This window comes from Cupressus sempervirens, chromosome 8 (genome assembly GCF_028749045.1).
Source record: "Cupressus sempervirens isolate cs-2001-9-10 chromosome 8, ASM2874904v1, whole genome shotgun sequence".
In the NCBI taxonomy this organism is placed as follows: domain Eukaryota; kingdom Viridiplantae; phylum Streptophyta; class Pinopsida; order Cupressales; family Cupressaceae; genus Cupressus; species Cupressus sempervirens.
In genome coordinates, this window is record NC_143125.1 from 75474976 (window position 1) to 75498977 (window position 24002).

General features: G+C 34.0%; 1 protein-coding gene across 14 annotated transcripts in view; it reads left to right on the top strand.

The window, feature by feature from the left end:
- Nucleotides 1–6062: 6062 nt before the first annotated feature.
- Nucleotides 6063–24002, top strand: part of LOC149541708 (Transcription initiation factor TFIIE, beta subunit) — a 57562-nt gene continuing 39622 nt past the window's right edge. For 2 of the 14 annotated variants that reach the window (XR_016355361.1, XM_089796828.1), the window contains exons 1-5: nt 6063–6277; nt 6447–6493; nt 6604–6707; nt 6981–7094; nt 7924–8200. Coding sequence is in view for 11 of the 14 variants with exons in the window: in XM_089796828.1 (XP_089652954.1) it covers nt 7063–7094; nt 7924–8200 (309 nt within the window). In the remaining 3 variants the exon portion in view is untranslated. Of the gene's footprint in view, nt 6278–6446; nt 6708–6980; nt 7156–7923; nt 8201–24002 lie in introns of all 14 variants that reach the window. The other 12 variants (XR_016355362.1, XM_089796835.1, XR_016355363.1 and 9 more) reach the window with 10 other exon arrangements.

Here is a 24002-nt window from a genome sequence, read left to right on the forward strand (position 1 = left end):
GATGGCTATACAGCTGAAAAAATATACCTAACTTAACATTTTTCTAAATTTTTTAAAAATCGCATAACAATAATTATGTGAATTTTAAATTGATCAATAATTTTAAGAAATGGTCAAATCAAGTGCATTTATTTTTTTGTATGGCTAGTACTTACCCTTTCTGCATTGATATCATTCTCCATAACTATTGATCTGATAGTTTGCCTCATTTACTTTTCTTTCTTGTAAAAATTAGCATGTGTGAGCCAATCCCACACTGAATTTTTTTAAAAATTCTTTGACTCCTTGGAAATTACCACTTTCTTATTATTGTTTTGGCAAAAAAACATGTTGGAGCCAAAACAATCAAACTTCAAATATTACAAATATATTAATGTTTCAAAATAAACACGTGAGTGAAGGATTAATAGGAGAATATAACCATGTCCATTTATCTCTTAAATCATATAAAAATACTTCCCAACTACAATATCCAAGTATCCATTTAATACTTGTATTATAGTAATCATTGAATTGATTTACAACAGAGATAATGCAATAATAAATTGAACATCAAAAATATTAAAATTAAACCAAGCATAATGACATGTCTAGTTTCCCCAAATCCATTGCCACCTCTATATTCAAATCCCATCCCTATCCTATAATAGCCATATCACCCACATGCATAATAATACCCTAAAACATCGACACAAGAATATCATAACCTTCAACTAAAATTGGGAGTAGTTGTCTTTGGCCCATAAGAGTCGTTATCTATCATCATTAGCTCGAGTAGCACTCTACTACTTGACCGAGTGAATTTAAATAATTAGTGGCCCTAATTATGTTTCACAATGGCTATATCATCGTTAAGAAAAATTTCGCCAATATTTGTACAAATATAAAACAACACTAAGATCCTCCACCATCATGGCACATGATGGTTATGTGTGAGGAGAGACCAATGACAAAGACATCGAGTGAAATGGTCAACCTATTGATTTTTTATTATTATTCTTTATTTATTTATTTAATTATTGATGCACATTAAGGGAAATCTTGAATTAAATCAAATTATCTCTAATTATTTCCACATCACCTCTATTACATGCTAGATTTGCAATGGATTCAACCAATCTATTACCTTTCCTATATGTATGCAAGATTACATAGTCTTGGAAAGCATCCAATAATATCCAAGCTTAGTACAATATATAGTTGATTATCCAATTATAACATCTATGATATTTTTTAGCTTCAATTATCAATTTTGAATCATCTTCAAGATATAAATGTATGATGCCTTGTCTCTGAGTTAAAGAGAAACTCCATAAAATAAAAAAGCTACTACCCAATTGTTAGTCCTATGACTAATAGGGATTGTTTGAGCAATTATGAGATCACCTGAAGAATTCTAGATGTAAATACCAATGTTTGATATCCCAGGGTTGCCTCTAGAAGCACCATCAAAATTCATTTTCACAAATGGGGAAGATGACCTAATCCACCTTATCTCCTTTCTATTAATCGTATCATTGGAATGAATCATTAAAGGTCCAAAACAAGGCATCTTAATACGAGATCAGGAATACAAAAGTTTACTATCCTATGATGAGAAAGTGGAAGAGCATATTTTCATTTTTCTGGCATGAGCCATAACTACCATAACTGCCCCAACAACTAGTTCTTCAATTTTAGCATGTACTTATTGATTACAAGTCATTTATTTTCTAAATATGCATTTGTTCCTTTCCCACCATATAGACCAAATGAATACAACTAGAATGATCATCCATTAATACTACTAGCCAATATCAAATGACATTTCACAAGGTATATGAAATGGACATATAAAATTTGGCTTTAGCTTGCATACATTACCAATAGTGTTGTGCAAAAGGGCATTGTACACAAAAGTGGTAATCATCTTTGTTAGATGTAGCACATAGAACACATTTGAAGTGGTCTATAATAGCTATTTAACTAGCTTGTCATTGGTGAGAGCTCTCTCTTTAAGAGCCAACCAAGTAAAACATCTAACTCTGGGGGAATCACATCACTCCAAAAAAATTAATAATCCCTTTACGGACATAATTGGGTTTCCCTCATAGAAATTGCCTCATATCCTAATTTGACTGTATGTTGACCTTTTTGTGAAGGGACCCAAATTATCATTTCCTTAGAGTTATTAAAGAAGACCACTATATCTTTCAATATAGTATTCAACAGATGTAGCAAAGAAATTGGTAAAGTATTTTAATCAAATCAACATAATGAAAACATTTACTACCCCATACTTAGGTTAAATAATTGCAACAAATTGTCTTAACACATCATCGTTGAACAATGGCTTGAATCCATTCCAAGAGTCAAGAAAGAAATCTATTTCTTCTTCGTCATGGACCTCCCAAGAGATGGATGAAGTAAATACATCCCTAGAAGAAATGATGAAATTTCACATATCTGAGTGTAATGTCCCCTCTATTAGGGCTAGCTTAGGACAAATAATACTTGTAAAATAAATGCTAGAATTTAAAAAAAATAAGTTTAACTACACTATTCTACCCTCTATCCTAATCCAAACTTTAAAGACATCTCTTGATTAGGTTTCCCAACCCTTATTTATTCAATCATCTTCTTTGGAGTGCACTCCTTAAAGATCATCTTGAATGGGACATACTCTATCCAAGGCCAATTATGTATTCATATGTTGGCATCATCACCATATTCTGCCCATTATCTAAATTTCATCTAACCATTAATACATAGTTGTTCTAATATCTTGCATAGCTCACAATATGCATTCATATGGGGTTGTAATGGTCTCTCACACTAACATGATATTCATTCATACGAGAATTGCACTAACCTCTCACATTGATACTATGCGATTCCATCCAGCCATTCATATAGAGATGACCTCGAACCCTATACTTGCACATATACATACAAAGATGAGTGCAACCCCTATATTGGCACTATAAAAGTTTTAATCAATTGCTTAGATCCATAATAAATTATATTAATATCTTGCAATATATTACTTCATTTTTTTATATTTAATAAATATAATATCAAATTATTAAATATCATTTTGAATGCATATATATTTCAAATCCAATTATACACACACACACATAATCCTTCATTAAACATGAATTAATATTACACTTTCAATATATATTCAAGTGAAAATAACATAAGTTAATTTAGTTACAAAATAAGTTCATACATTTCCCTTACCTTATAAGCCCACTCATGTGACTCCCTCTTTAATTCTCCTTATATGAATAAGTTTGTTGTCTCCTTAATAACTTAATATCTTCGCTTAACAAGGATACAAAGTACAATTTTAATAATATGCGTGTCATGTATAGAGAGGCATCCATTAATGAGTTTGGTTTTTTAAATTTTAAAGTGGTTATTTCTAATCTCCTTTATAGGTAAATTCTTACTTCCCTTCCATCTTTTAGTTCTAAACTTATAAATATCCCTTTCTAAATTCAAAGGGTTGCAACCTTAGACAAAAGAGGCATGTCCATTTGGATAAGAGACTATACCTTTAGCTAAAGTCATCTTATGTTGCTCGTACCCATTTACAATTATAAATTTGGTTTGTTAATCTTAAATTGCATCAATAAAAATTTCAATTTCTATTTGTTGTCATTTTCCCTTCTATACTTGATCGTCATATTTATCTATGCAATATATATCACATTGTTAATTTATGTTAATTATGATTTGATCTTAGACTGTATAATTAAATTAAGATTTGTTGCTAGTTTTAGACATGATTAAATAAACAGTCTTCTCGTGTATTGTTTAATTATAATTATAATTATAATTTTCTATCAAATTGATATAATTTAATGGGTCATTTGTCTATGTCTCAATTCTCTCAGATATTAGTTTTCCATTGTTTTGACAAATAATTGTTGGTTTTCTAGATAACTAGATATGATTAATATACAATTATAATTAACATATGGTTGAATATTATTCATTACTTGATTATACTTGAAGCAATGCATTTTTGTACTATATATATCCATTCATGGCTCATGACACTAAGCCACTTTGTGGACTTGCTACGGTAAGGATTTAAGATGGGTTATTAGAATCTACATATTTTGTTTGCATTAGCTTGCTCCAAGTAGTTTGAGGCTTAGAATACATTCTCAATGCTAATTTCCTCCCAAAAGCTACATTTCTATTTTCTAGATTATGAAATCCAACACCACCAATCTCTTTCTATGATGCCATACCTTTAAGTGATATAGGGGGAACCCTCTTTGTCTCTTTCATATTATTGTTCCATATATAGTGCATGATAATCCTTTCAATTTGTTTAATGACAACTGCAAGGGCCTTTAAGACAATAAGGAAGTAGTTTGGGATTGCTACCAAATAGTTTTTAACATGGATACATCCTAACAAGGAGAGCCATCTACCCTTCCAAGAGGTAGTACAAAGTCTCAACTGATGGATAATAGTACTCTACTACTGCATCCTATTACAACCTGTGAAAGGAATTCCAAGCTACAAACTCAACAATTGAGCTTCTTGAAATCTAAGGATTTGTAATTTTTTTCTTGATGGATGGTCTAACATTGAAAATAAAAATTGTGGATTTTAGAGGATTCATCGTTTGCTTGAAATCCAATTCATAAGAATCTCAAGCAAGTTTAATTTGATTCTCCTCAACAATTGTGGCAAGGGCATATAAGAGAGTGTCATCAACAATTTTAGAGAATGTGTGGGGCAATATTCCAAATACCTTTCCATAAACTAGATTAGTGATGTGCTAAAATGGTCCTGCTAAGGGTTTCTGCCCTAATGATGAATAGGAAAGGAGATAAAGGATCACCTTGTCTCACTCGTTGCATTGTGTAAAATTGCCCCACCAGAGATCCATTAACTACCACTAAAAAGTGAGCATCTTTAACACATGCAAGAATCCATTTACACCATCTATTAACAAATCCAAATTTGCTTAGTACTTTTACCAAAAAAATCCTAATTGTTTTTGTCATAAGCTTTCATCATATCAAGCTTGACGATACACACAAAAAACTTAATTTATTTGATAGAGTAGAGAGGCAAGTGATCCACTAAGGTACCTTCTGTAGTCTCTCTACTTGGGACAAAGTTCCCTTGTTCTGAGGAAATCAGCTTGGGAATCAACCCTTGCATATCAGATAGATAGCTTTGGACAAAAACTTATAAATTGTATTACACAAGGAAATGGATGTGTACTCTACAAATGTTTTAGAGTACTTATTCATAGGTATAAACACAATATTTGTACCATTGATATGACTAAGCACTGAACCATTCTTCTTAGATTCTTCCATATCCAATAGTAAATCAAATCTAATAACATCCAATAAAATTTATAAAATAATTTAGAATTTTTCTTTTAATAATTTATAATATTTTTATATAATTTGAAAGTTTGTCTTTAAATTTGACTCATGATTTTTTTTGATAGGTAAGAGGCTGAAGCAAAGATTCATTATTATTATGTGTTGTGATTAATTATTATTATTTATTACGTTCCAATAGAATCAAATGCAAGACCTTCCAAAATATAAATATAATCATTTTTAAAATCAAAATCATAATGTAAAATTCAAATTATTTCTTCAATTATTTAAATTATTTTATACAAGTATTACTTAAAAAATTTAGTATTTTCAAAATTTAAAATAAAATATAATTCTTTTAATAATTTATAATATTTTATATAAATTAAAAAATTGTTGACTTTTATGTATAATTAAATATAATTTTTTAAACAAAATAAAAAAATCAATGTATGTAATCATTTAAAAAAATTAAAATCACAATGTAAAATCAATTAATTTAAATATATTTATTTTTTCAATTATTTTATACAAGTGTTACTAAAAGCCATATTATGTTAAAATATAAAATAAAATGAAGAACAAAATATGAACAAATAGAGGAGGAACAATCATAATTAAAATAAAATATAAACTCGGCGGGCAAGCAGAAAAGCCATTTCCGGCAGCGAACTAGGACAGATATTTATTTAGAGAGCAAACACATTTCGTTCTGCAGCAGGAAGGAGACAGGCACGGGGAAATGCCATCAAGAAATCAGGGGGTTTCAATTTCTTCAACGTCTTGTACGGTATCTGTTATTTTCAACCGTTGATTTCAGAAAACAGGTCGTTCACTTCAGACTCGATGTAATTCGGCGTAATAAATCTTCTTTTGGGGATTGTTCCACTAAATAAGCTTGAGGGGAAATTCGATCTTTTAAAAAAGATGTAAGAGTTCCAAGTTTCAACCGATCGATCTTCTTTAACAATCGATTGAATTCAACTAATTGCAAAGGCCTAAATCCATAATCAAACAAAGTCATTTTGTTGTAAAAAATTTAGAGGCATTGTTGCTTAAAATCCAGATTAATTTGATTATCAGGTTTTTTAATTGCAGAGACGAAGACGCCCGTTATCTAATATACGACATCCTCCAGCTTTCTGGTACAGTTGCAGATGCATCAGGCAAAAGAAAACATAAATAATTTCTCATGCTTTTAGACAAATATTTGAACATGAATATTAGTAAATTTAAACCCCAATTTTGATGTCAGGCGTGGGATCTTCCTGTTAGACTGAAATTCGCCGGTACGTAAATTCCGATTGATAAAATAAATTCATCAGGGCTAAAAAATATAGCAGCAACGAACACAAAACTGTAAGATTTGATTTCCAGATTAATTAATTTTTAGTTTAAATGAATCAAATTGTGGAAACACTTATAACATTTTGTGTTTGTTTTTCATTTTTGTTTAAACGTATGGTTACGTTGTTTTAAACATCAAAGATTCAATATCATCTTGTTTAAAGCATTCGAGATTTTTGGGTTTGTTCATTTTTTTTCCTTAGGGTTTAGCACGAGAACGCAGACTTTGTTTGTTTTCTACAATACCGTGGTTATATTTATTTATTTTTTCATCGTAAACTTCAGCGCGGAGATTGTAAAAGGCAAGGTTAGCCTACGCGAAGGAGAAACTAATGTGGTGTATGTGGAATCCCTCGCAGAGGTCGATATGGATATTCAGCCTCATGACCAAATTTACTTGTAAGCTCGAACTTGTTATCCCTGAGTCAGGCTGAGCCTCTGTGCTGTCAAACGCCATTAGGTAATGGACCTGCAGGTGAATTTGTTTGATGTGATCTCTCCTTGTACTCTTGATGTTGACACAAGGCAGAACCTCTTCCTCAATGAGTTGTAAAATGAAGTGCATTAATGAGTGCCCTCACATTGGACTCGTGCAAGGATTGAGATAGCACTATGGCCTCCTGAACTTATGTATTCGTCTATAAATGCATGCCCTTAGGTTTGGATTTCTTGTAGGAATTGAGAGAGAACCTTGATCCCTTGACTTGGCCATAGAGGTGATTTGCATAAATGGCCTTTCTAGTACACGAGGTTATCCTGATTCGTAACATTGAGAGGTGTTAGGAGGTGGAGTGGAAAAGGGAATTCTTCCCCTTATTCATTTAGGTGCATAAATAGAAATATGTTGTTTCATGATCGGTAAAGTTTTATTACTGGGTGGGAAGTATAGAAATCCCGAGAATAACTCTCGCGTAGCTGCAACCTGCACGCAGCCCTGAAACTCAAAATTGTGGCAGCAAGGGTAAACTTCAGTTAATTACAACTGGATTACAGCCCTTAAATCTGTTAATACCTCAACCGTTATATTGATTTTCAATTTGAATGTGGTTCTAATTGTTTCAATACTCCACAGTATTACATGTTTCAGATTCCAAGTAAAAATATTTTTCAATGCAGCATAAAGTAACTTACCCATTTAGGATATGCATATAAATGTTTAGACTTAACGGTCTTGTGTACCTGTATATGTTTTTGATTTTAAGTTGATTTAACTGTTTATCTTGTTTAGGCTTCTGCAGATGGATTTGAATAAGAAATTAGATCAGTTCAAGAAGCAACAGGCTAGTTGTCAATCTACATTAGCAAAGGTTGCAGCATCAAGACTGCCCTCTTCCAAGAACAGCAATTCAAGGCATGCTCCAGTGCTTCCTTCTCCTTCTGTTTCTAGTTCTTCACTTCAGGGTCAAAAGTTTTCAAATGATACAGAGAGGCTTCAACATATTAACAGCATTAGGAAATCTGCAGTTGGTGCACAGATCAAACGTGTTATTGACCTTCTTTATGAGGTATTTAGGGCCTGTCTCCATTTTCTTGTTTAACTGTGTTGGAAAATTTGTTATTACTGAATCTAAATAAGGCAGTTATGTGAAGCCTTTGTTTAGGATGATTGACTACACTTATCTATTAGCTGGTGTTAATAATTGGAACTTTGAGGGGATAAACACTGGGACATAAATATAGCAACATAGAAATTAAAATCAAACTGAACCCCTGAAACTATGCAATTAATTCTGATTGTTCCCAGTTTCCATTAATTCCTTTTCTGGTAGAGGATCTCAGCATTATTTTCAATGCGTTTGCGTTAGCATTACATAGGGTTCCAAATCTAGGAGTGTGATTTTTTTTTTTTGTGCAGAATTTTCAATCTTCCCACAATTTAATGCTGTCCATGAGAATACAATGAATAATATTGCATTGAAATGGAAAAAACCACATTACAATATAATTCTGGCCTCTTTGAGAGGGTACCCTCAGTTCTCACGAGGTATTGCACCCAAACTGAGCATGAGACTCTGCTATCTCATGAAACATGAGATCATCCTTTGGTTTGTGGGTTGCCTATAGCGAGGACGAAACTCCAGAGAGGGCTGGTTCCTTTGATTGATAACCTAAAACTAAACTATTGTCTAAAAGGTGATATACCAAACTTTGTAGGATCTACTTGCTGTACTAACTCATGATCAACTCTGAAAGGTTTAACTCCGCTCACAACTAGAATCAAAACATGCAAAGCAAAAGTGTTTCTTAGAAAGGTTTTGAGTTAAACATTTGTTTGAAGGAAAATCTTGGTTTTCATAGGTTCAATTTGTCAAAATCAATCTAACATAGACTAGGATCTACACTAACAATGTTGTTCGTGCACCTTTTATGTTTGAATAAGACTTTATTTAGAGGTTTTGAATGCAAATCACAAAAAACATATCGATATATTCATTCAAAGAAATGGATAAGAAGCATAGATAAGAAGCAATTGCTGCACATTTATTGAACTGAAAGCAATTCCTATGGGGGAGTATTCTAGCATTGCTGGAGCAATGGAGAGACAATTAGCATGACTGTGTGTTGCATTCATGGCAATGTTTGTCATTGATGTCAACATACTGAGAAGATTGGTAGAGTAGCAGATAGAGATTGATGTTATGGTTGGAGGATTGAAGATGAGGTTATGTGCACTTGATCTAATATTCTACACAGTGTCTAGTTGGAACAGCTGTGTGCACGTGTAGAAAGTCGAAGACTGGTAGCAGTTATTTATGATTTACAAAAGACAGTTCACAGACAAAGTTCCTGAGAAGTGGTTTTTGATGTTCAGATTATATCTCCTAACAAGGATAGAATCTTTATGAGTGAAGGTAGATAGAGACAAAATACAGCGTGATAATGATGTTAGTGAGTGCACAAAGTCCGAGGTTGCACGTATGAGAAGTTGTGAAGATTGTGAGCCAACAGTATTTTGTAATTATGAAAAAGATGTATTGTAGCGTGTTATCTTAAAGAGGTCCTATTGTAATTAATTAGGAGAGCATCAAGGCCGACTCAATGAATTATTTTGAGGATTTGGCATAAAGGAAAGTTATTTTCGTTGTGATGTAAGTTGTGTAGAGTGCAAGTAGTAAGTAATATGCAAATTTGATAAATGCGAGTAAGCGATCAAAAGGATTATTGTAATGCGAAGTTGGAGATTTGGTATTGAGATCAGGGATAACTTTAAGAACCCTCTTTGGAAAAAGTACAAAATCTTGGCAAATCCAACATTATTTTAGGGGGAAAAAAATAATTTCTATTGGCGATTTTTTTCTTCAAACTTCGAAAAAAATTAATTTCATTGGCGATTTTTTTCGTCATAAGAAAATTTTGTAAAACCCTGGCGAATATTTAATTATTAAAGAAAATTGTGACCAAAACTATGAATACCTAGAAACCATATTTTATATCATCTGGAATATAGTAACTCGTTTTAATAACCGTTAGATTAACCGTTAGATGATTGTAAATCGGACGGTATAAATCCTATTTCGGGCCTAAATGTTCAAGGACAACAAGTTTTAGAGGAAAACTCCGAAATAATGACACCTGTCAACAGTCAAATCCATTTCGGGCCAAAGCTTAAAAGGATAAAAACTTACTTGGAAAGTCTCTGGAATAAATACATGTGTAAGTATACGTACTTATTATATAACCCAGCTTAAAGTTTTACTATATATTGGCGAATGTGACCATTGAATAGGACAAGCCTTGAAAATTGTGGGCAAAAATATTTAATTTACCATGTGGAAAGATTAGATTCTATTGGCGAACTCATATTCAAAATAAAAATGATTATATATTATTATTGGTGATTGATCTAAGCATGGAACCCAGTTTTCATAAAGTGCAGGCGACGTTGCCACCACAAAAGTGCAAAAAAAATCGCCAAATCCAGGGTCCCTGATTAGTGAGATTCGCCACTAAAGTAAACCCTGATTGAGATTTGAGAAGTGTTTTGGTGTGGTAGAGGCACAGTAAGAGGACAAAGCAAGTATTGAGTTGCTGAGATTAGTTTGCATTTTCTTTTTTTGAAAGGAATAATACAGAGACCAATTGGACAGTGAATTTAGAGGTCTTGCCCCTGAAACTGTTTGGACAATGGGTCCTTCTGCCTTCTACAACTCCTAATAGGGTTGGAATCTTCTAACATGGATTCAAAGTCTCCTAATGGGGACTGATATGTATTGAATGTATTTCATTGGCTCCTAATAGAGTCCATCCTCTTACAAGGAACTTATATATTAGTACATCATTGTGGGTACCATCCCCACTGAGGTTTTCCCTCTGATCAAGGGTTTCCCTAGTTAACACATCCTGTATGTGTATCTTCTTATGGTTGCTATTTATATTGATCATATGTTTGAAGTTTAATAAGGTTGATAAAAGTTGTATTAATCAGATAACCGATTCACCTCCCCCCTTAGTTGTCTTGGTGGACTTTTCTTTCTAACAATTAGTATTAGAGCATCAGGTCCTTGAAGGAAAAACTTAATAACCTAAGGAGATCAATGGCGGGTCATTTCGAAAAAGAAAGTCCCAAGTTTGATGGAGTTAACTATGATAGCTGGAAAAAGAAGATGAAGACACATTTGCTATGCATGGTTCTAGGATATTGGCTGATCACGAAGAATGGGAAGACCATTGTGGAAGAAAGCAAACTTGAAGAATGTACAGAAGCTGAAAAAGATTTGTTCATGTGTAACATTCTTGCTAGAGAAATACTTTTGTTAGCTCTTCCTAAAAATGAGTACAGTTAGGTAAAATATTTGGTGTCATCTCATGAAATTTGGAAAGCTTTGGAATCTACTTTTGAAGGTGATAAATGTGCTAAGAGAATTAGATTGCAAAACTGGAAATGTTTATTTCAAGAGGCCAAAATGATGGAAGATGAATCTGTAAGAAGCTATATTGACAGAATATCAGAAATTGTTGCAGAAATCAAGTCTTGTAATGGAACTAAAGACGAGGATGAGATCATATGGAAGATCTTGAAGACTTTGACACCACCATTCAAGTAGATAGTGCAGATGATTGAGCAAGTGATACCTTGTACTAATTTTTTTTTTAGAGACTCTTCATGGAAGACTGGCAGTAGTAGAAGTAAGTTTGAAATAGTTTGAAGATTTTCTTAGAGTGGAGGCTGCCTTTGGCGCATTAAGTGTTCACCCTTCCTTATGAAGGAGTGCAAGCACTAGTGGAGAGTATGCTAGCAGCAATAGATCAAGACCTGAAAAAAACAGAAAGATTGAAGAAGGAATTGCCTTGCTTGTGAAGAGAGAACTAGATGGTAAGAAAATCTTTAAATGTTGGATTTGTAACGAGTTTGGTCATTTAGCTTCTAAATGTCCTAAGAGAGTAAAGGAGTATACGAATAATTTCAAGTCTGGACGGCCTAGAGAATGTTTGTATGCAAATGATGATGATGAATCTGAAGAAAATAGTGGAAGTGATGGTGAGTTAGGTTTTGTTACTATAAAGGAAGAAAATCTTGAAAAAGAAGTCAGAGAAGAGAAAGCCCTAGTGTCAAATGTTGAGAAGAAAGCTGATTGGATCATAGACAGTGGTTGTTCACATCATATGATTGGTGATATGAATAAATTTGTTGAGATCAATAGTTGTGATGGAGGAATCGTTAGAGTTAGTAACAATGCGACATGTCATATTAAGGGAATAGGATCTATTACTCTTGATGGGAAAACTAACATAGATGATGTTTATTTTGTTGATGGAATCTTTTGAGTGTTGGACAGTTGGTTGATAACGGATATCAGTTACAGTGCACAGAAAAGACATGCATCATCAAGGATAAGAATGGTAAGATGATTGGCACTGGTACAAGATCCAAAGGTAATGTTTTTCAGTTGAATCCTATAGAGATGACATGTTTGGTTGCTAAAGTTGATAACAATTGGTTGTGGCATAGAAGGTTTTGTCATATAAATTTTGATAAATATTGTGCAAGCAAGTAGTACATTTGCTGTAAGAGATTTACCAAAAATGGTGAAGCCTACTAATGTTGTGTGCAAGGAATGTGTTATGGCTAAGCAGAAGAAAAGTTCTTTTCCTAGCAAGAAGTTTTCTACAACAACAAAGTTGGAGATTGTTCACACAGATCTGAGTGGTCTCACAAAGACAAGAGGATTCTATGGTGAAAGGTACTTCATGATTATTGTTGATGACTTTACTAGGATGATGTGGATAGTGTTCCTTATAGAAAAGTTTGAAGCATTTGAGTAGTTTAAGCTGTTTAAGAATAGAGTTGAGAATGAGTGTGGATTGAAGATTAAATGTTTAACATCAGATAGAGGTGGAGAATTTACCTCGAAGGAGTTTAATACTTTTTGTGAAATGAATAGTACTAAGAGGCAACTATCAGCCCCTAAGACTCTCGAGTAGAATGGTATTGTTGAGAGAAGAAACAGGTTTGTAATAGAAGTAGCAAGAGCTATGATGTTTGAGAATGATGTATCAAAGACATTTTGGAGAGGAGTAGTTAATACAACAATATATACAATGAACAACGTGTAAATTAGAAAAGGTACAAACAAAACACCTTATGGATTATGGTTTGGACATGCACCATTATTGAAGTATTTCAGAATTTTGGGAATCAAGTGTTATATCAAGAGAGATGATATTGGTAAGTTTGATGCAAGAAGTGATGAAGCTATGTTCCTTGGTTATTTATTGAAAAACAAAGCTTATAGATGTTTTAATCAAAGGACTAAGACTATTGTTGAGAGCGCAAATTTAAAAGCGGATGAAAAGTTTGGAGTTCAAGAGAAAATGCTTGATTATAATTCTGATTATGAAGCTAAACCTAAGCCTATCCAAGAAAATGTTGAGACTTTCTTTGAGACTAACAATGATTTGCAGAATGACATTCAAGTTGTGTGGAACGGAGAGAGGAACCAAGATTTGAGCCTAGACAACAGTTAATAGTTGAGACAGTGACACCTACACCAAACCTAAAATTGACAAAGAATCACCTTGTTGATCAGATTATTGGAAGCAAAGATAGAGGAGTTATGACAAGAAACATAGTACATGAAGAATTATGTTTAATTTCTCAAGTTGAACCAAAGAGTGTAGATGAAACATGTAAAGATGATCATTGGATTCAAGTAATGAAGGAAGAACTAGATTATATTGTGAAGAATGAAACATGGGAATTAGTCCCTAGACCAAAGGACAAAAATGTTATAGGAACTAAGTGGGTTTTCAGGAATAAAATGAATGAACAAGGTGAGGTTGTGAGAGACCAAGGTAGACTGGTATGCAAAGGATATTCACAGCAAGAATGTATAGACTATGAAGAAACATTTGCACCAGTTGCCAGAATTGAAGCAATAAGAATGTTCTTGGCTTATACAACAAATATGAAGTTCAAAGTGTATTAGATGGATGTGAAGTTTGCATTTCTGAATGGAGAACTTAAAGAAGAAGTCTACATTGAGTAGCTTGAAGGATTTCCTTTGACAAAAGGAGATATTGTATGCAAGTTGAAGAAAGCATTGTATGGACTAAAGCAAGCACCTAGAACTTGGTGTGAGGTTGGATAAATATTTGGCAAAATTGGGATTTGCTAAAGGTACTGCAGATAACAATTTATATTTGAAAGAAATTGAGAATGGTTTGTTGATTATTGTGATATTTGTGGATATACAGGTAGATTGGGCACGCAGTATGGATGACTGAAAGAGTACAATTTGTGGAGCAATTTTCCTTGGAGGAAGGTTGGTTGTTTCACTAAGCAAGAAACAAGATTGTATCTCATAGAGTACAACAAAAGCAGAGTATGTAGCAACATCGAACACTTGCAATTAGATCATGTGGATGAAACAGATGTTGAAAGATATCAGAATATAGTTTTCAGAAGCTATTATCATACATTCATACATTGTGATAACACAAGTACAATAAGTATGTCTAAGAATCTTGTATTACATTTTAAGACAAAGCACATATCAATTAAGTATCATGTTCCGAGAGAAGAAGTTGTAGAGAAAGAAATCAGATTGGAGTATGTTAATATAAAGGAGCAGATTACAGATATATTTACAAAGCCTTTACCTAAGGATACATTTGAGTATTTGCAAGGTATGCTTGGGGTTATGCCCCTGCTTACTTTAGAATAGATGATGCAGAGATTACATCAGTCCAGTGGTATAAAGCACTATTGTTTATTTGGATTGAATGCCGATGCTTCCTTTATGGGGGAAGTATCTGTGATTGAGTAGAGTCATCAACTCGTGGTAGCTGGTATTGAATAGTGTCTTTGGACACTTGAGCTGGTTGAAGACATTTGAATAGCTGATTGACATAATGATGCTTTTGTCATTGATGTCAATGGGGGAGAAGTAGTGCATGAAAAACATCTCCTATGAATAGGGGAGAAGTGAATGCATATGAAAGAATCTCCTAAGAATGGGGTAGAGTTATGAAGAAAAGATTGATTGATGTCAATGGGGGAGAAATATGTCAGCGAGAGAAGTTTATCAATGGGGGAGCAATAATTGTTCTTGAGAGTTTTAGATTTGATTGATGAAGAGGATCTGGAAAGATAAGAGTAGCAACAACAGAGCAATATGTTTGTTATTCTTGGAACTTAGATGTTTTTCATCTATGTTGTCATCAATGCTAAAGGGGGAGATTGTTAGCACGAATGCTAATGATATTCCTATGGGGAGTATTCTAGCATTGCTGGAGCAGTGGAGAGACAGTTAGAATGAGTGTGTGTTGCATTTATGACAATGTTGGTCATTGATGTCAACATATTGAGAAGATTGATAGAGTATCAGTCAGAGATTGAGATCGTATGGATGGAGGATTGAAGATGAGGTTATGTGCACTTGACGTAATATTCTACACAGTGTCTAGTTGGTACAGCTATGTGCGCATGCAGAAAGTCGAAGACTTGGTAGCAGTTATTTATGATTTATAGAGGACAGTTTATAGATAGAGTTCCTCATAAGTGGTTTTTGATGTTCGGATTATATCTCCTAATAGGCATAGAATCTGGATGAGTAATGATAGACAGAGACAAAAGACAACCTAATGACTATGTCGGTGAGGAAAAGATGTATTGTAGCATGTTATCTTAATGAGCTCCTATTGTAGTTAATTGGGAAAGCATCAAGGTCGACTCAATGAATTATTTTGAGGACTTGGTATAAAGGAAAGTTGTTTTCCTTGTGATGTAAGTAGTGTAGAGTGCAAGTAGTAAGTAATCTCCAAATTTGGTAAATGCAAGTAAGTGATCAAAGGGATCATTGTGATGCAAAGTTGGAGATCTAGTATTGAGATCTAAGAAGTGTGTTGGTGCGGTAGAGGCATGGTAAGAGTGCAAAGCAAGTATTGAGTTGCTAAGATCAGTTGCATTTCTATTCTATTGAAAGGAATAATACAGAGATCAATTGGACAGTGAGTTCGGTGGTCTTGCCCCTAAAGTTGTTTGGATAGTGGGTCCTTCTGCCTTCTACAACTCTTAATAGGGATTCAAAGTCTCTTAATAGGAACTGATATGTATTGAGTGTATTTCGTTGGCTCCCAACAGAGTCAATCCTTCGAGAAGGAACTTTTATATTAGTACATCATTTTGTGGGTATCATTACCACCGGAGTTTTCCCTAGTTAACAAATCTAGTGTTATTGTATATGTGTATCTTTGTATGGTTGCTGTTTATATCGATCATATGTTTGGAGTTTAATAAGGTTGATAAAAGTTGTATTGATCAGATAACTGATTCACCCATCCCCTTCCTCTCAATTATCTTGGTGGACTTTACTTCCCAACAACCCCGTGAATCATTGCTCTGACTGTTGAAAAGATCCTCTTGGGTTGTACAAAGGAGAAAATCATGCAAGCTGTTGTAATTGTTAGTGTATGTCAATTCCAAAAGGAAATCTGCAATTAGAACATAAATGTCAAAAGGATTGTACATCACATTTTAATGTTGTAGTTTCCCTAGTTAGAGAATCAAAAGAGCTAGGTTGTATATTGTCAATTCTTCACCAATGGCATTTCAACCATAGTGTATGTCAATTGGAAAAGGAATTCTGCGAGTGGAAAACAAATGTCAAAAGGATTGTACATCACATTTTAAGGTTGTAGTTTCCCTAGTTGGAGAATCAAAAGAGCTAAGTTGTATGTTGTCAATTCTTCACCCATGGTGTTTCAACCATAGTTTATGTCAATTCCAAAAGGAATTCTGCAAGTGGAAAATAAATGTCAAAAGGATTGTACATCACATTTTAAGGTTGTAGTTTCCCTAGTTGGAGAATCAAAAGAACTAGGTTGTATATTGTCAATTCTTCACCCATGGCATTTCAACCTTATGACCAGACTCGAGTAAATTTAACCTTCCCAAGGCACCTAAACCCGGAGTGCAAGAGGGACGAGTAGAATCTCTTTATATATGTGAAAATGTGCCATATAAGGCTCAGCTTCTAAAAGATAACATTTTTTTTTTTTGAAACTCCATTTTAGGAAAGAAGAAGCATAGTTCAACAATTCTACAGCATGCTAGAATTGCTGGTATGTAGTATACAAATGCTATAACTTATGCCAATGTAGGTAGCACTTCTCCACAATGTTAATAAACATCTTTCCAAGTGCCATTCAAAATGATGTAACCAAAATTTGCATTTAACTTATTTGCAAATATTTATATATCCTCAAAGGAAACAACATACCCGAAGCATTTTGATCTGGTAAAATGCTAGATCAGTTATAAATTCACATTTTTACATCTAAACCGTGCAAATGGAAGCACTTGTGTTACTTATTTGTATGAATGATGAAAATAGCAATGCATATTTCAAAAAATAAGAAATATGTCAAAAGAAAATGATTCCTATACTGGTTCCCATAAAACCTCATAAATGGCAAATAAATTAGGGTAATCCATTGTGTACTTATCATTGCCACTATTCCCATCAATCCTTCATACAATGAGAATAAACTTCCCACACTTAAATACATACCTATATCAGCAATTCTAGCATGCTGTAGAATTGTTGAACTATGCTTCTTTCCTAAAATAGAGTTTTGAAAAAAACGAAATTGTTATCTTTTAGAAGCTGAATCTTATATGGCACATTTTCACACATATAAAGTGATTCTACTAGACTCTCTTGCATTCCAGGTTTAAGTGCCTTGGCAAGGTTAAATTTACTTGAGTCTGGTCATAAGGTTGAAACGCCATGGGTGAAGAATTGACAATATACAGGGTAGAGAGAGAAACCTTAATGTGGGCCACCAAAGACAATCTCATATGCCAAATCAGCCTCTACCTTGGCCGTGATTCTAATCACAACCTATGATGATGAGTTTGTTGTGTCAGTAAGTAGTGCTAGTCACTTCCGGTTAGTAAGTCTTGTAAATAAATGGGTCCCTTAGCACCTACAGAATAGGTCGGGGAATTATCACTCTCATGGTCTTATGTCATGTTGCCCTGGTGAGAAGAGAGAGGGGTTTCATTCCGCGGGATGTTTCTTTCTGCTACGAATTCTGTTTACTGTAACACTGGTCCTGGTAAGCAACTGGCTAGTGAGACAACTTATGTAGTTCAATTGTAACTAGTTCAGAGCATACAGATAAACTTAATAGATACATATAAGCATTGTTAACAAGGAAGGATAAAAGTTTGAAGGCATATAGTGTCTCCAAAACTTTTTGTTTCTTTTCAAAATATAGTACACATAGCAGCTTGAGTTAGCAACTTGTATAATGTGGATAGATGCACTTGTTTCCCTCGACAGATAGATGGTGACTAAAGACAGTCTATTTGTCAAGACCAATCCAAATGTCCATCTCTTCTCTGAAGGGTGACCTAACCAGGAGATGTCTTGTGTAAAGCAGACATGTCAGAGGGTTTTGTATCATCATTTCATATACAAACTGCAAACTCAAACTCGGCTGCTCTACTTCTTGGCCTTGGACCTTTGTATCACATATTGTCTATACAGAGTTTTCGCCTAATGGAAACTTGCTAGCTGAAGTTGAATGAGAATGAATAGACAATAGAAACTTCTGTTAGTAAGTGGTTATGAAGAGGTATCTTGGAGGTTGAAAAACTACAAATTCATGCCAATTGTCATTCACATTCTGCATTTCGGGAGTCCAAGAAGTAATGACAGAGAGCATGCTGAAATGTAATTGCTGATGGTTTAGAAGGAATTTTAGGGGAGAAAAGTAAAGGCATGGCCACTTTTGCACCACAACCAACATGCTAACCATTATTGATATAATCATTATTAATTCCAAAGAAGCTATAAAAGCCTCAAAGAGGACAATGACAAAGAAATGAAGCACAAGAGAGTAAAGAAAAAAAGATGGAAAAGGTTTGAGACTGGAGAAGAACATGTGCATCCTCTCAGAAAAGGCTTTATGCTAAAACAGATCAATGCAGAAGCTAACCCGTGCACTAGGAGGTGTCAATGCCCATCTTTGACAGGAATTATATCCTCTGCAAGAACATTTTGACAAGTATGCCCAATCTTTGAAATGGCTACGAGGAAGTCTTCTTTTGTATGCGCACATAAAAATATTTCAAATGTCTTGTGTAAAGTCCCCCCCACTTAGCCAGTCTGGATGTATGTTGTCGTTAGCCCATTCTTGTATGGTCTTGAGGGCTAACCAGGACTTCAAAGGGGATCCTGAGGTTATTTGGCCTAGTCAAATTTAATTACAGGCCAAACGGAGTTCGTTTGTTGGGTTTTCAGAAAGACTTACTATTTTTAGTAAGCCAATAGGGGGATGCAGTGCCTTCAATTTTCAGTGACAGGATGAGATGCGTTTTGTTGGGCTCTTTTTGATGAGATGCGTTTTGTTGGGCTCTTTTTGATGAGCTATTATATGTGAGATTCCGAGTTTATTTGATATATTATTTTAATGTTTGAAGTTACAACGGTAAAGTGACTATTTAAAATTAAATATTATAATGTTTCATAAAGTCACTTTATAAAAAATCAAGAGTCCCCCTTTTGAGTACATACATGGACTTTGTAAAGGGAAAAAAGAAGTAATATTAAAACTCATGTATTATCCCACATTGGCAAGATGGAAGCGTGGAGCAAGTGAGGAAGGGATTAAAAGAAAGAGGATAGCCCTCATTTATGCATGCTTGGAAATATCAAAGAAATTGAAAATTTTTCTAGAGATTATGTCTCAATAGTTTGAAGGACGAAATCCCTTCAAGCTGGAAATCTTGACACCATTGAAAGATATGGTCTTGAGATTCAAAAGGGTAGCAGTCTGAAAAAGCAGATACGAAAAAGCAGTCCGAAAAAGCGGAACCAAAAAAGCAGGTCAAAAAAGCAGTCCGAAAAAGTGGAACCGAAAAAAGCAGGCCGAAAAAGCAATCCGAAAAAGCAGTTCGAAAAAGCAAATCGGAAAAGCAAAGCAGAAGGGGCAGCATTGAAGAAAATTATTACAGCCATCTACAACCAGGTTCCTTTATTAGTATTGTTTTTTTAAGGTGTCATAAGTTTCAGCTGTAAGTGTGCATTATACCAGCATTATCATTTTGTAATCCATGTAAATGCCAAAAGTCTTGGCCATATTTCATGAGCATTGTATTAGAAATTTCATTTGCAAATTAAGAAGTTAATAGTTGCTGGTGTCATTTAAGCAATTCAATATCATTATTTATCAGCTAGTTAGTTTGCACACCAACTGTTTGTAAAAATGCCAGTTGGCTGTAGGTGTTCATTTCTCATGCTTAGATCATATATATGCACTGAATATTGTCAAAATTAGTAGCACACTCATGTTAGGCTATTGTGTAGTCCATTTGGAGTCTTCTAGCACAAGATTCTCATTGATGCAAATTGAAAAAGAGTCATTTAAAGCCAGCTGAAATACTATATCAGTCATACGTCCCTCGCATGTGAATTGTTTGATGAAATTCCTTGAGCTTTCATCAGCATTTTTTGAGAGCAGATTTGAGGAGGGTCATTACAGTGGTATCAGAGCTTGCTTGCAAAGTGTTTGACGAAATGTCAAACAATTGAAGTATAAAGATTTTTGGTGTTTGAAGAAGTTATAACCTATTGGGGTTATTACATCTTGTAAGCCATTGAGAGGACTCATTGAGAGGATTTGATCTTCCAAAAACAAAAAGAGTGCCATTTGACAAAGAAGAAATCATGAATGGGTTTGAGCATTATTTTTGTATGCCTACAATTCAAGTAAGCTGGTATCATAATATCAATCATATAATGAATGTGGAGGTACAATGCCTCAGCCTAATGTACTGTCAAGTATTGAGAAGCAACTGAACTTGCATAAAATAGTTGATTCAACATGACATACTTAACTAGATCAACTTCTTGTCAAACTAGTTGAAAGATGCCTTTGTGTAATACTTGAACTGCTTCTATTTGTCAGTACTGGGAATTGAAATCAGATGGACATATATTCTATCTTGGTCAACTAGAACCTTTAAACAACCCCATAATGTGTGAAATGAAATTAAAGGGAATTCAAGTTTTACCTGACCAAGGGTTCGAGGAAAAATTAGCAAATATATCAAGGAGTCGTTTAGATCATATAGGTGGCAATTATTGATTGAATTCTAACAGTTTCCATTAATAGAAATCATCTCTATTTTCTTTGCATTTCCTTAGTATGCACTTTTAGATCCTTTAGTGTGGTAATTAGCCATGGGAGCTAGCAAAATGGGCCTAGATGTGTCCTTGTGCTTCCCTGTATCTTTCTAATGCACATGCAAAATTAAAATTTCAAGCTACAGTCAAGAAATCATAAACTTAGCAAGTGACACTGCCTAAATGACCCCATTTCAAGAGTATATATAGATTTTCAACCTATTTGTCCTTTGTCAGTGATTTGTTTCTAATTCCAAGGATCAATGTAGCCCCTAGAAGGGATGACTTATTGGTTCTCAAGAGTACCTTAATTTACTATTTTTATAAAGGTTTTATATTGGAAAGGTTAGGTAGCAGATTCAAATGAAAAACTCAAGACGTACATTTCTTACATAGAGATTGTCCTATGTATTTTTTATTTATATTTTGCCATGAAATCATCTTGTATAGAATTTTTGATTCTTGTCAATTTTTCAATACATTTGGAGTCGCATTGGCTTCCTTCCCTTTCTCCACATCTTGTGTCCAAGTAAGATCTTATAAAATTCATTATCTTTTCATTGAAGCTGTGGCTTTTACTAAAATGTGGAGACAACTATACCATACTTGTGGGTTCATGTCAGTAACTCTATTCAAATTCTATGCCTAGCAAATGCAAAATTAAGAAATTTATCCATTAACATTGTTTCCTTCGTTTGAAAGTTTGAAGAGAGACCATTGCTTGGAAACGATAAGTTGAAAATGGTCCAGTTTAAACTCCGTAATGTATGTAAAAAATCTATTAGCTACAAAAAACTAGAATGTAAAATAAATGGCCCAACTTGAACTCATTTATTTAATTTTATTGCAAATAATCTCCATCCAGTCTTTCTACTACAGGCATATTTGCGGATATATGAAATCTGTAGAATTAAAAAATTCATTGATGTGAATAAAATGCCATATTTACTGAGATGTTATTGCTTTTAATTTTGCTATTCCATCAAGAATTCCTTCACTCTTCAGCTAAAAATTCTCTCTATGTTTTAGAAATAAACACTAAGCCAACATTAACAAGCTGGATGATTCAATGCGACTTGCACATTGAGTCATTAACACGTGTTATTAATGTTGGGATGATGCAAAAAAGGTTGTAGCGAACAATTGTACTTATATAAGTGAGAAAACAGAAGCAGAGTTGTCAGTTGAATCTACACAATAATATAAAGGAATTGTAGATAAAAGCTCACCAGCATCTCCCTTCATGAAGCAAATTGGAGGCTTTATTCGGAACACATTTGCATCACAGTCCCCTTTCCCAATCAATAGTCCTAAATCTGTACAAGCTTTCTCATTACATCAGCTTACACTTAGTGTCAATACTCTATCAAGATTAACCACATACCTAAGATCCACAGGTGGGTGGGAAAGAAATATAAACTACCATGCAAGCATCTTTTAATTTCTCAAACAGATTTGGTGTCTCTGCCTTGGGTGGAGCCTTTAGCTTCCTGTCAGTCACCAGGTCAACCCATATCATCAAACTCCTTTCCCTCATGTCTCCTATAACTGCAACAAGAAAACAGTAGCACTGTAAGCATTTTTATAAAAAGTCGGTTACAGTATGGAACTTCTGCAAGAGCTTTGTTCTAAAATACACAAGGAGTGTAGAAGAGAGTTTGTTCAACACAAACAATATTGCCAAAGAAGATTCATCTGTTAATTTGAAAATAAAACCAGAGTATTAATATTCATCAAGTTATTTTCCCTTAGAAAAACTGCTATTTTTCGAACGTGTATTGAAATTATCACCCTTAATTTTGTTTTTGTACCATTTCCAACTACAGAAAAATGTTTTAATACAAGAGAGAAAAAACTTTTCATATATATATATATATTACTGTATACATACACTATATTAATATATAGAATTAATTAGCCAAAATAGCCACTGATATAGAAAGATAAGATAGGGAAAAGATTAGCATGAGAGGATTACTGTCATGTTTCTCTTGAAGAGATCTTAAGTGCTCTAGTAAATGAGAGCCTACAGAAGCACAATGATCTTGTCTCTTTTCTCTGTTCAGTACATTGAGAACGGCAAGGCCACCAGCAGATTAAACAGGATTTCCACCAAATGTTTTGATCTGAATCCGCTGGGTCATTTCATTTGCAATTTCTGGATTTGGTACTACTGCTTCTAATGGAAGCTTCCAATGCCCTAAATATTGCCATATATTATGTCAACATGGAGAAAGACAGTACCATAGAAGTAATACCGACATGGATATCTTGAATACATCAATCTCAAATATGACGAGAGACATATTTCTCTCGAGTGCCTATACTAATTTATTATTTAGGATGGATAGGCATCTGAAGACTACATCTCTCTGCATCTTTTACATAGATATATTTAAGCTATGTTCCCCCAAGTTTCTAGGACGGCAATTATTTTTGGTGATTTTGGGGTGGGGGTGGGGGGACGACAAACTGGGACGACTATATATATATAGGGAAATTTTAAAATATATACTGAAATTTGCAAATACACACACCATTCATATGAAACTAAGCACAAAGCATGTCATTTAAACATTATAAACCTTGACATACAACATTTGAATGCCATCTAGGAAATAATAACCGATTTCGGTACTCAATTGTCTATATGCATATCAATATGCGAACA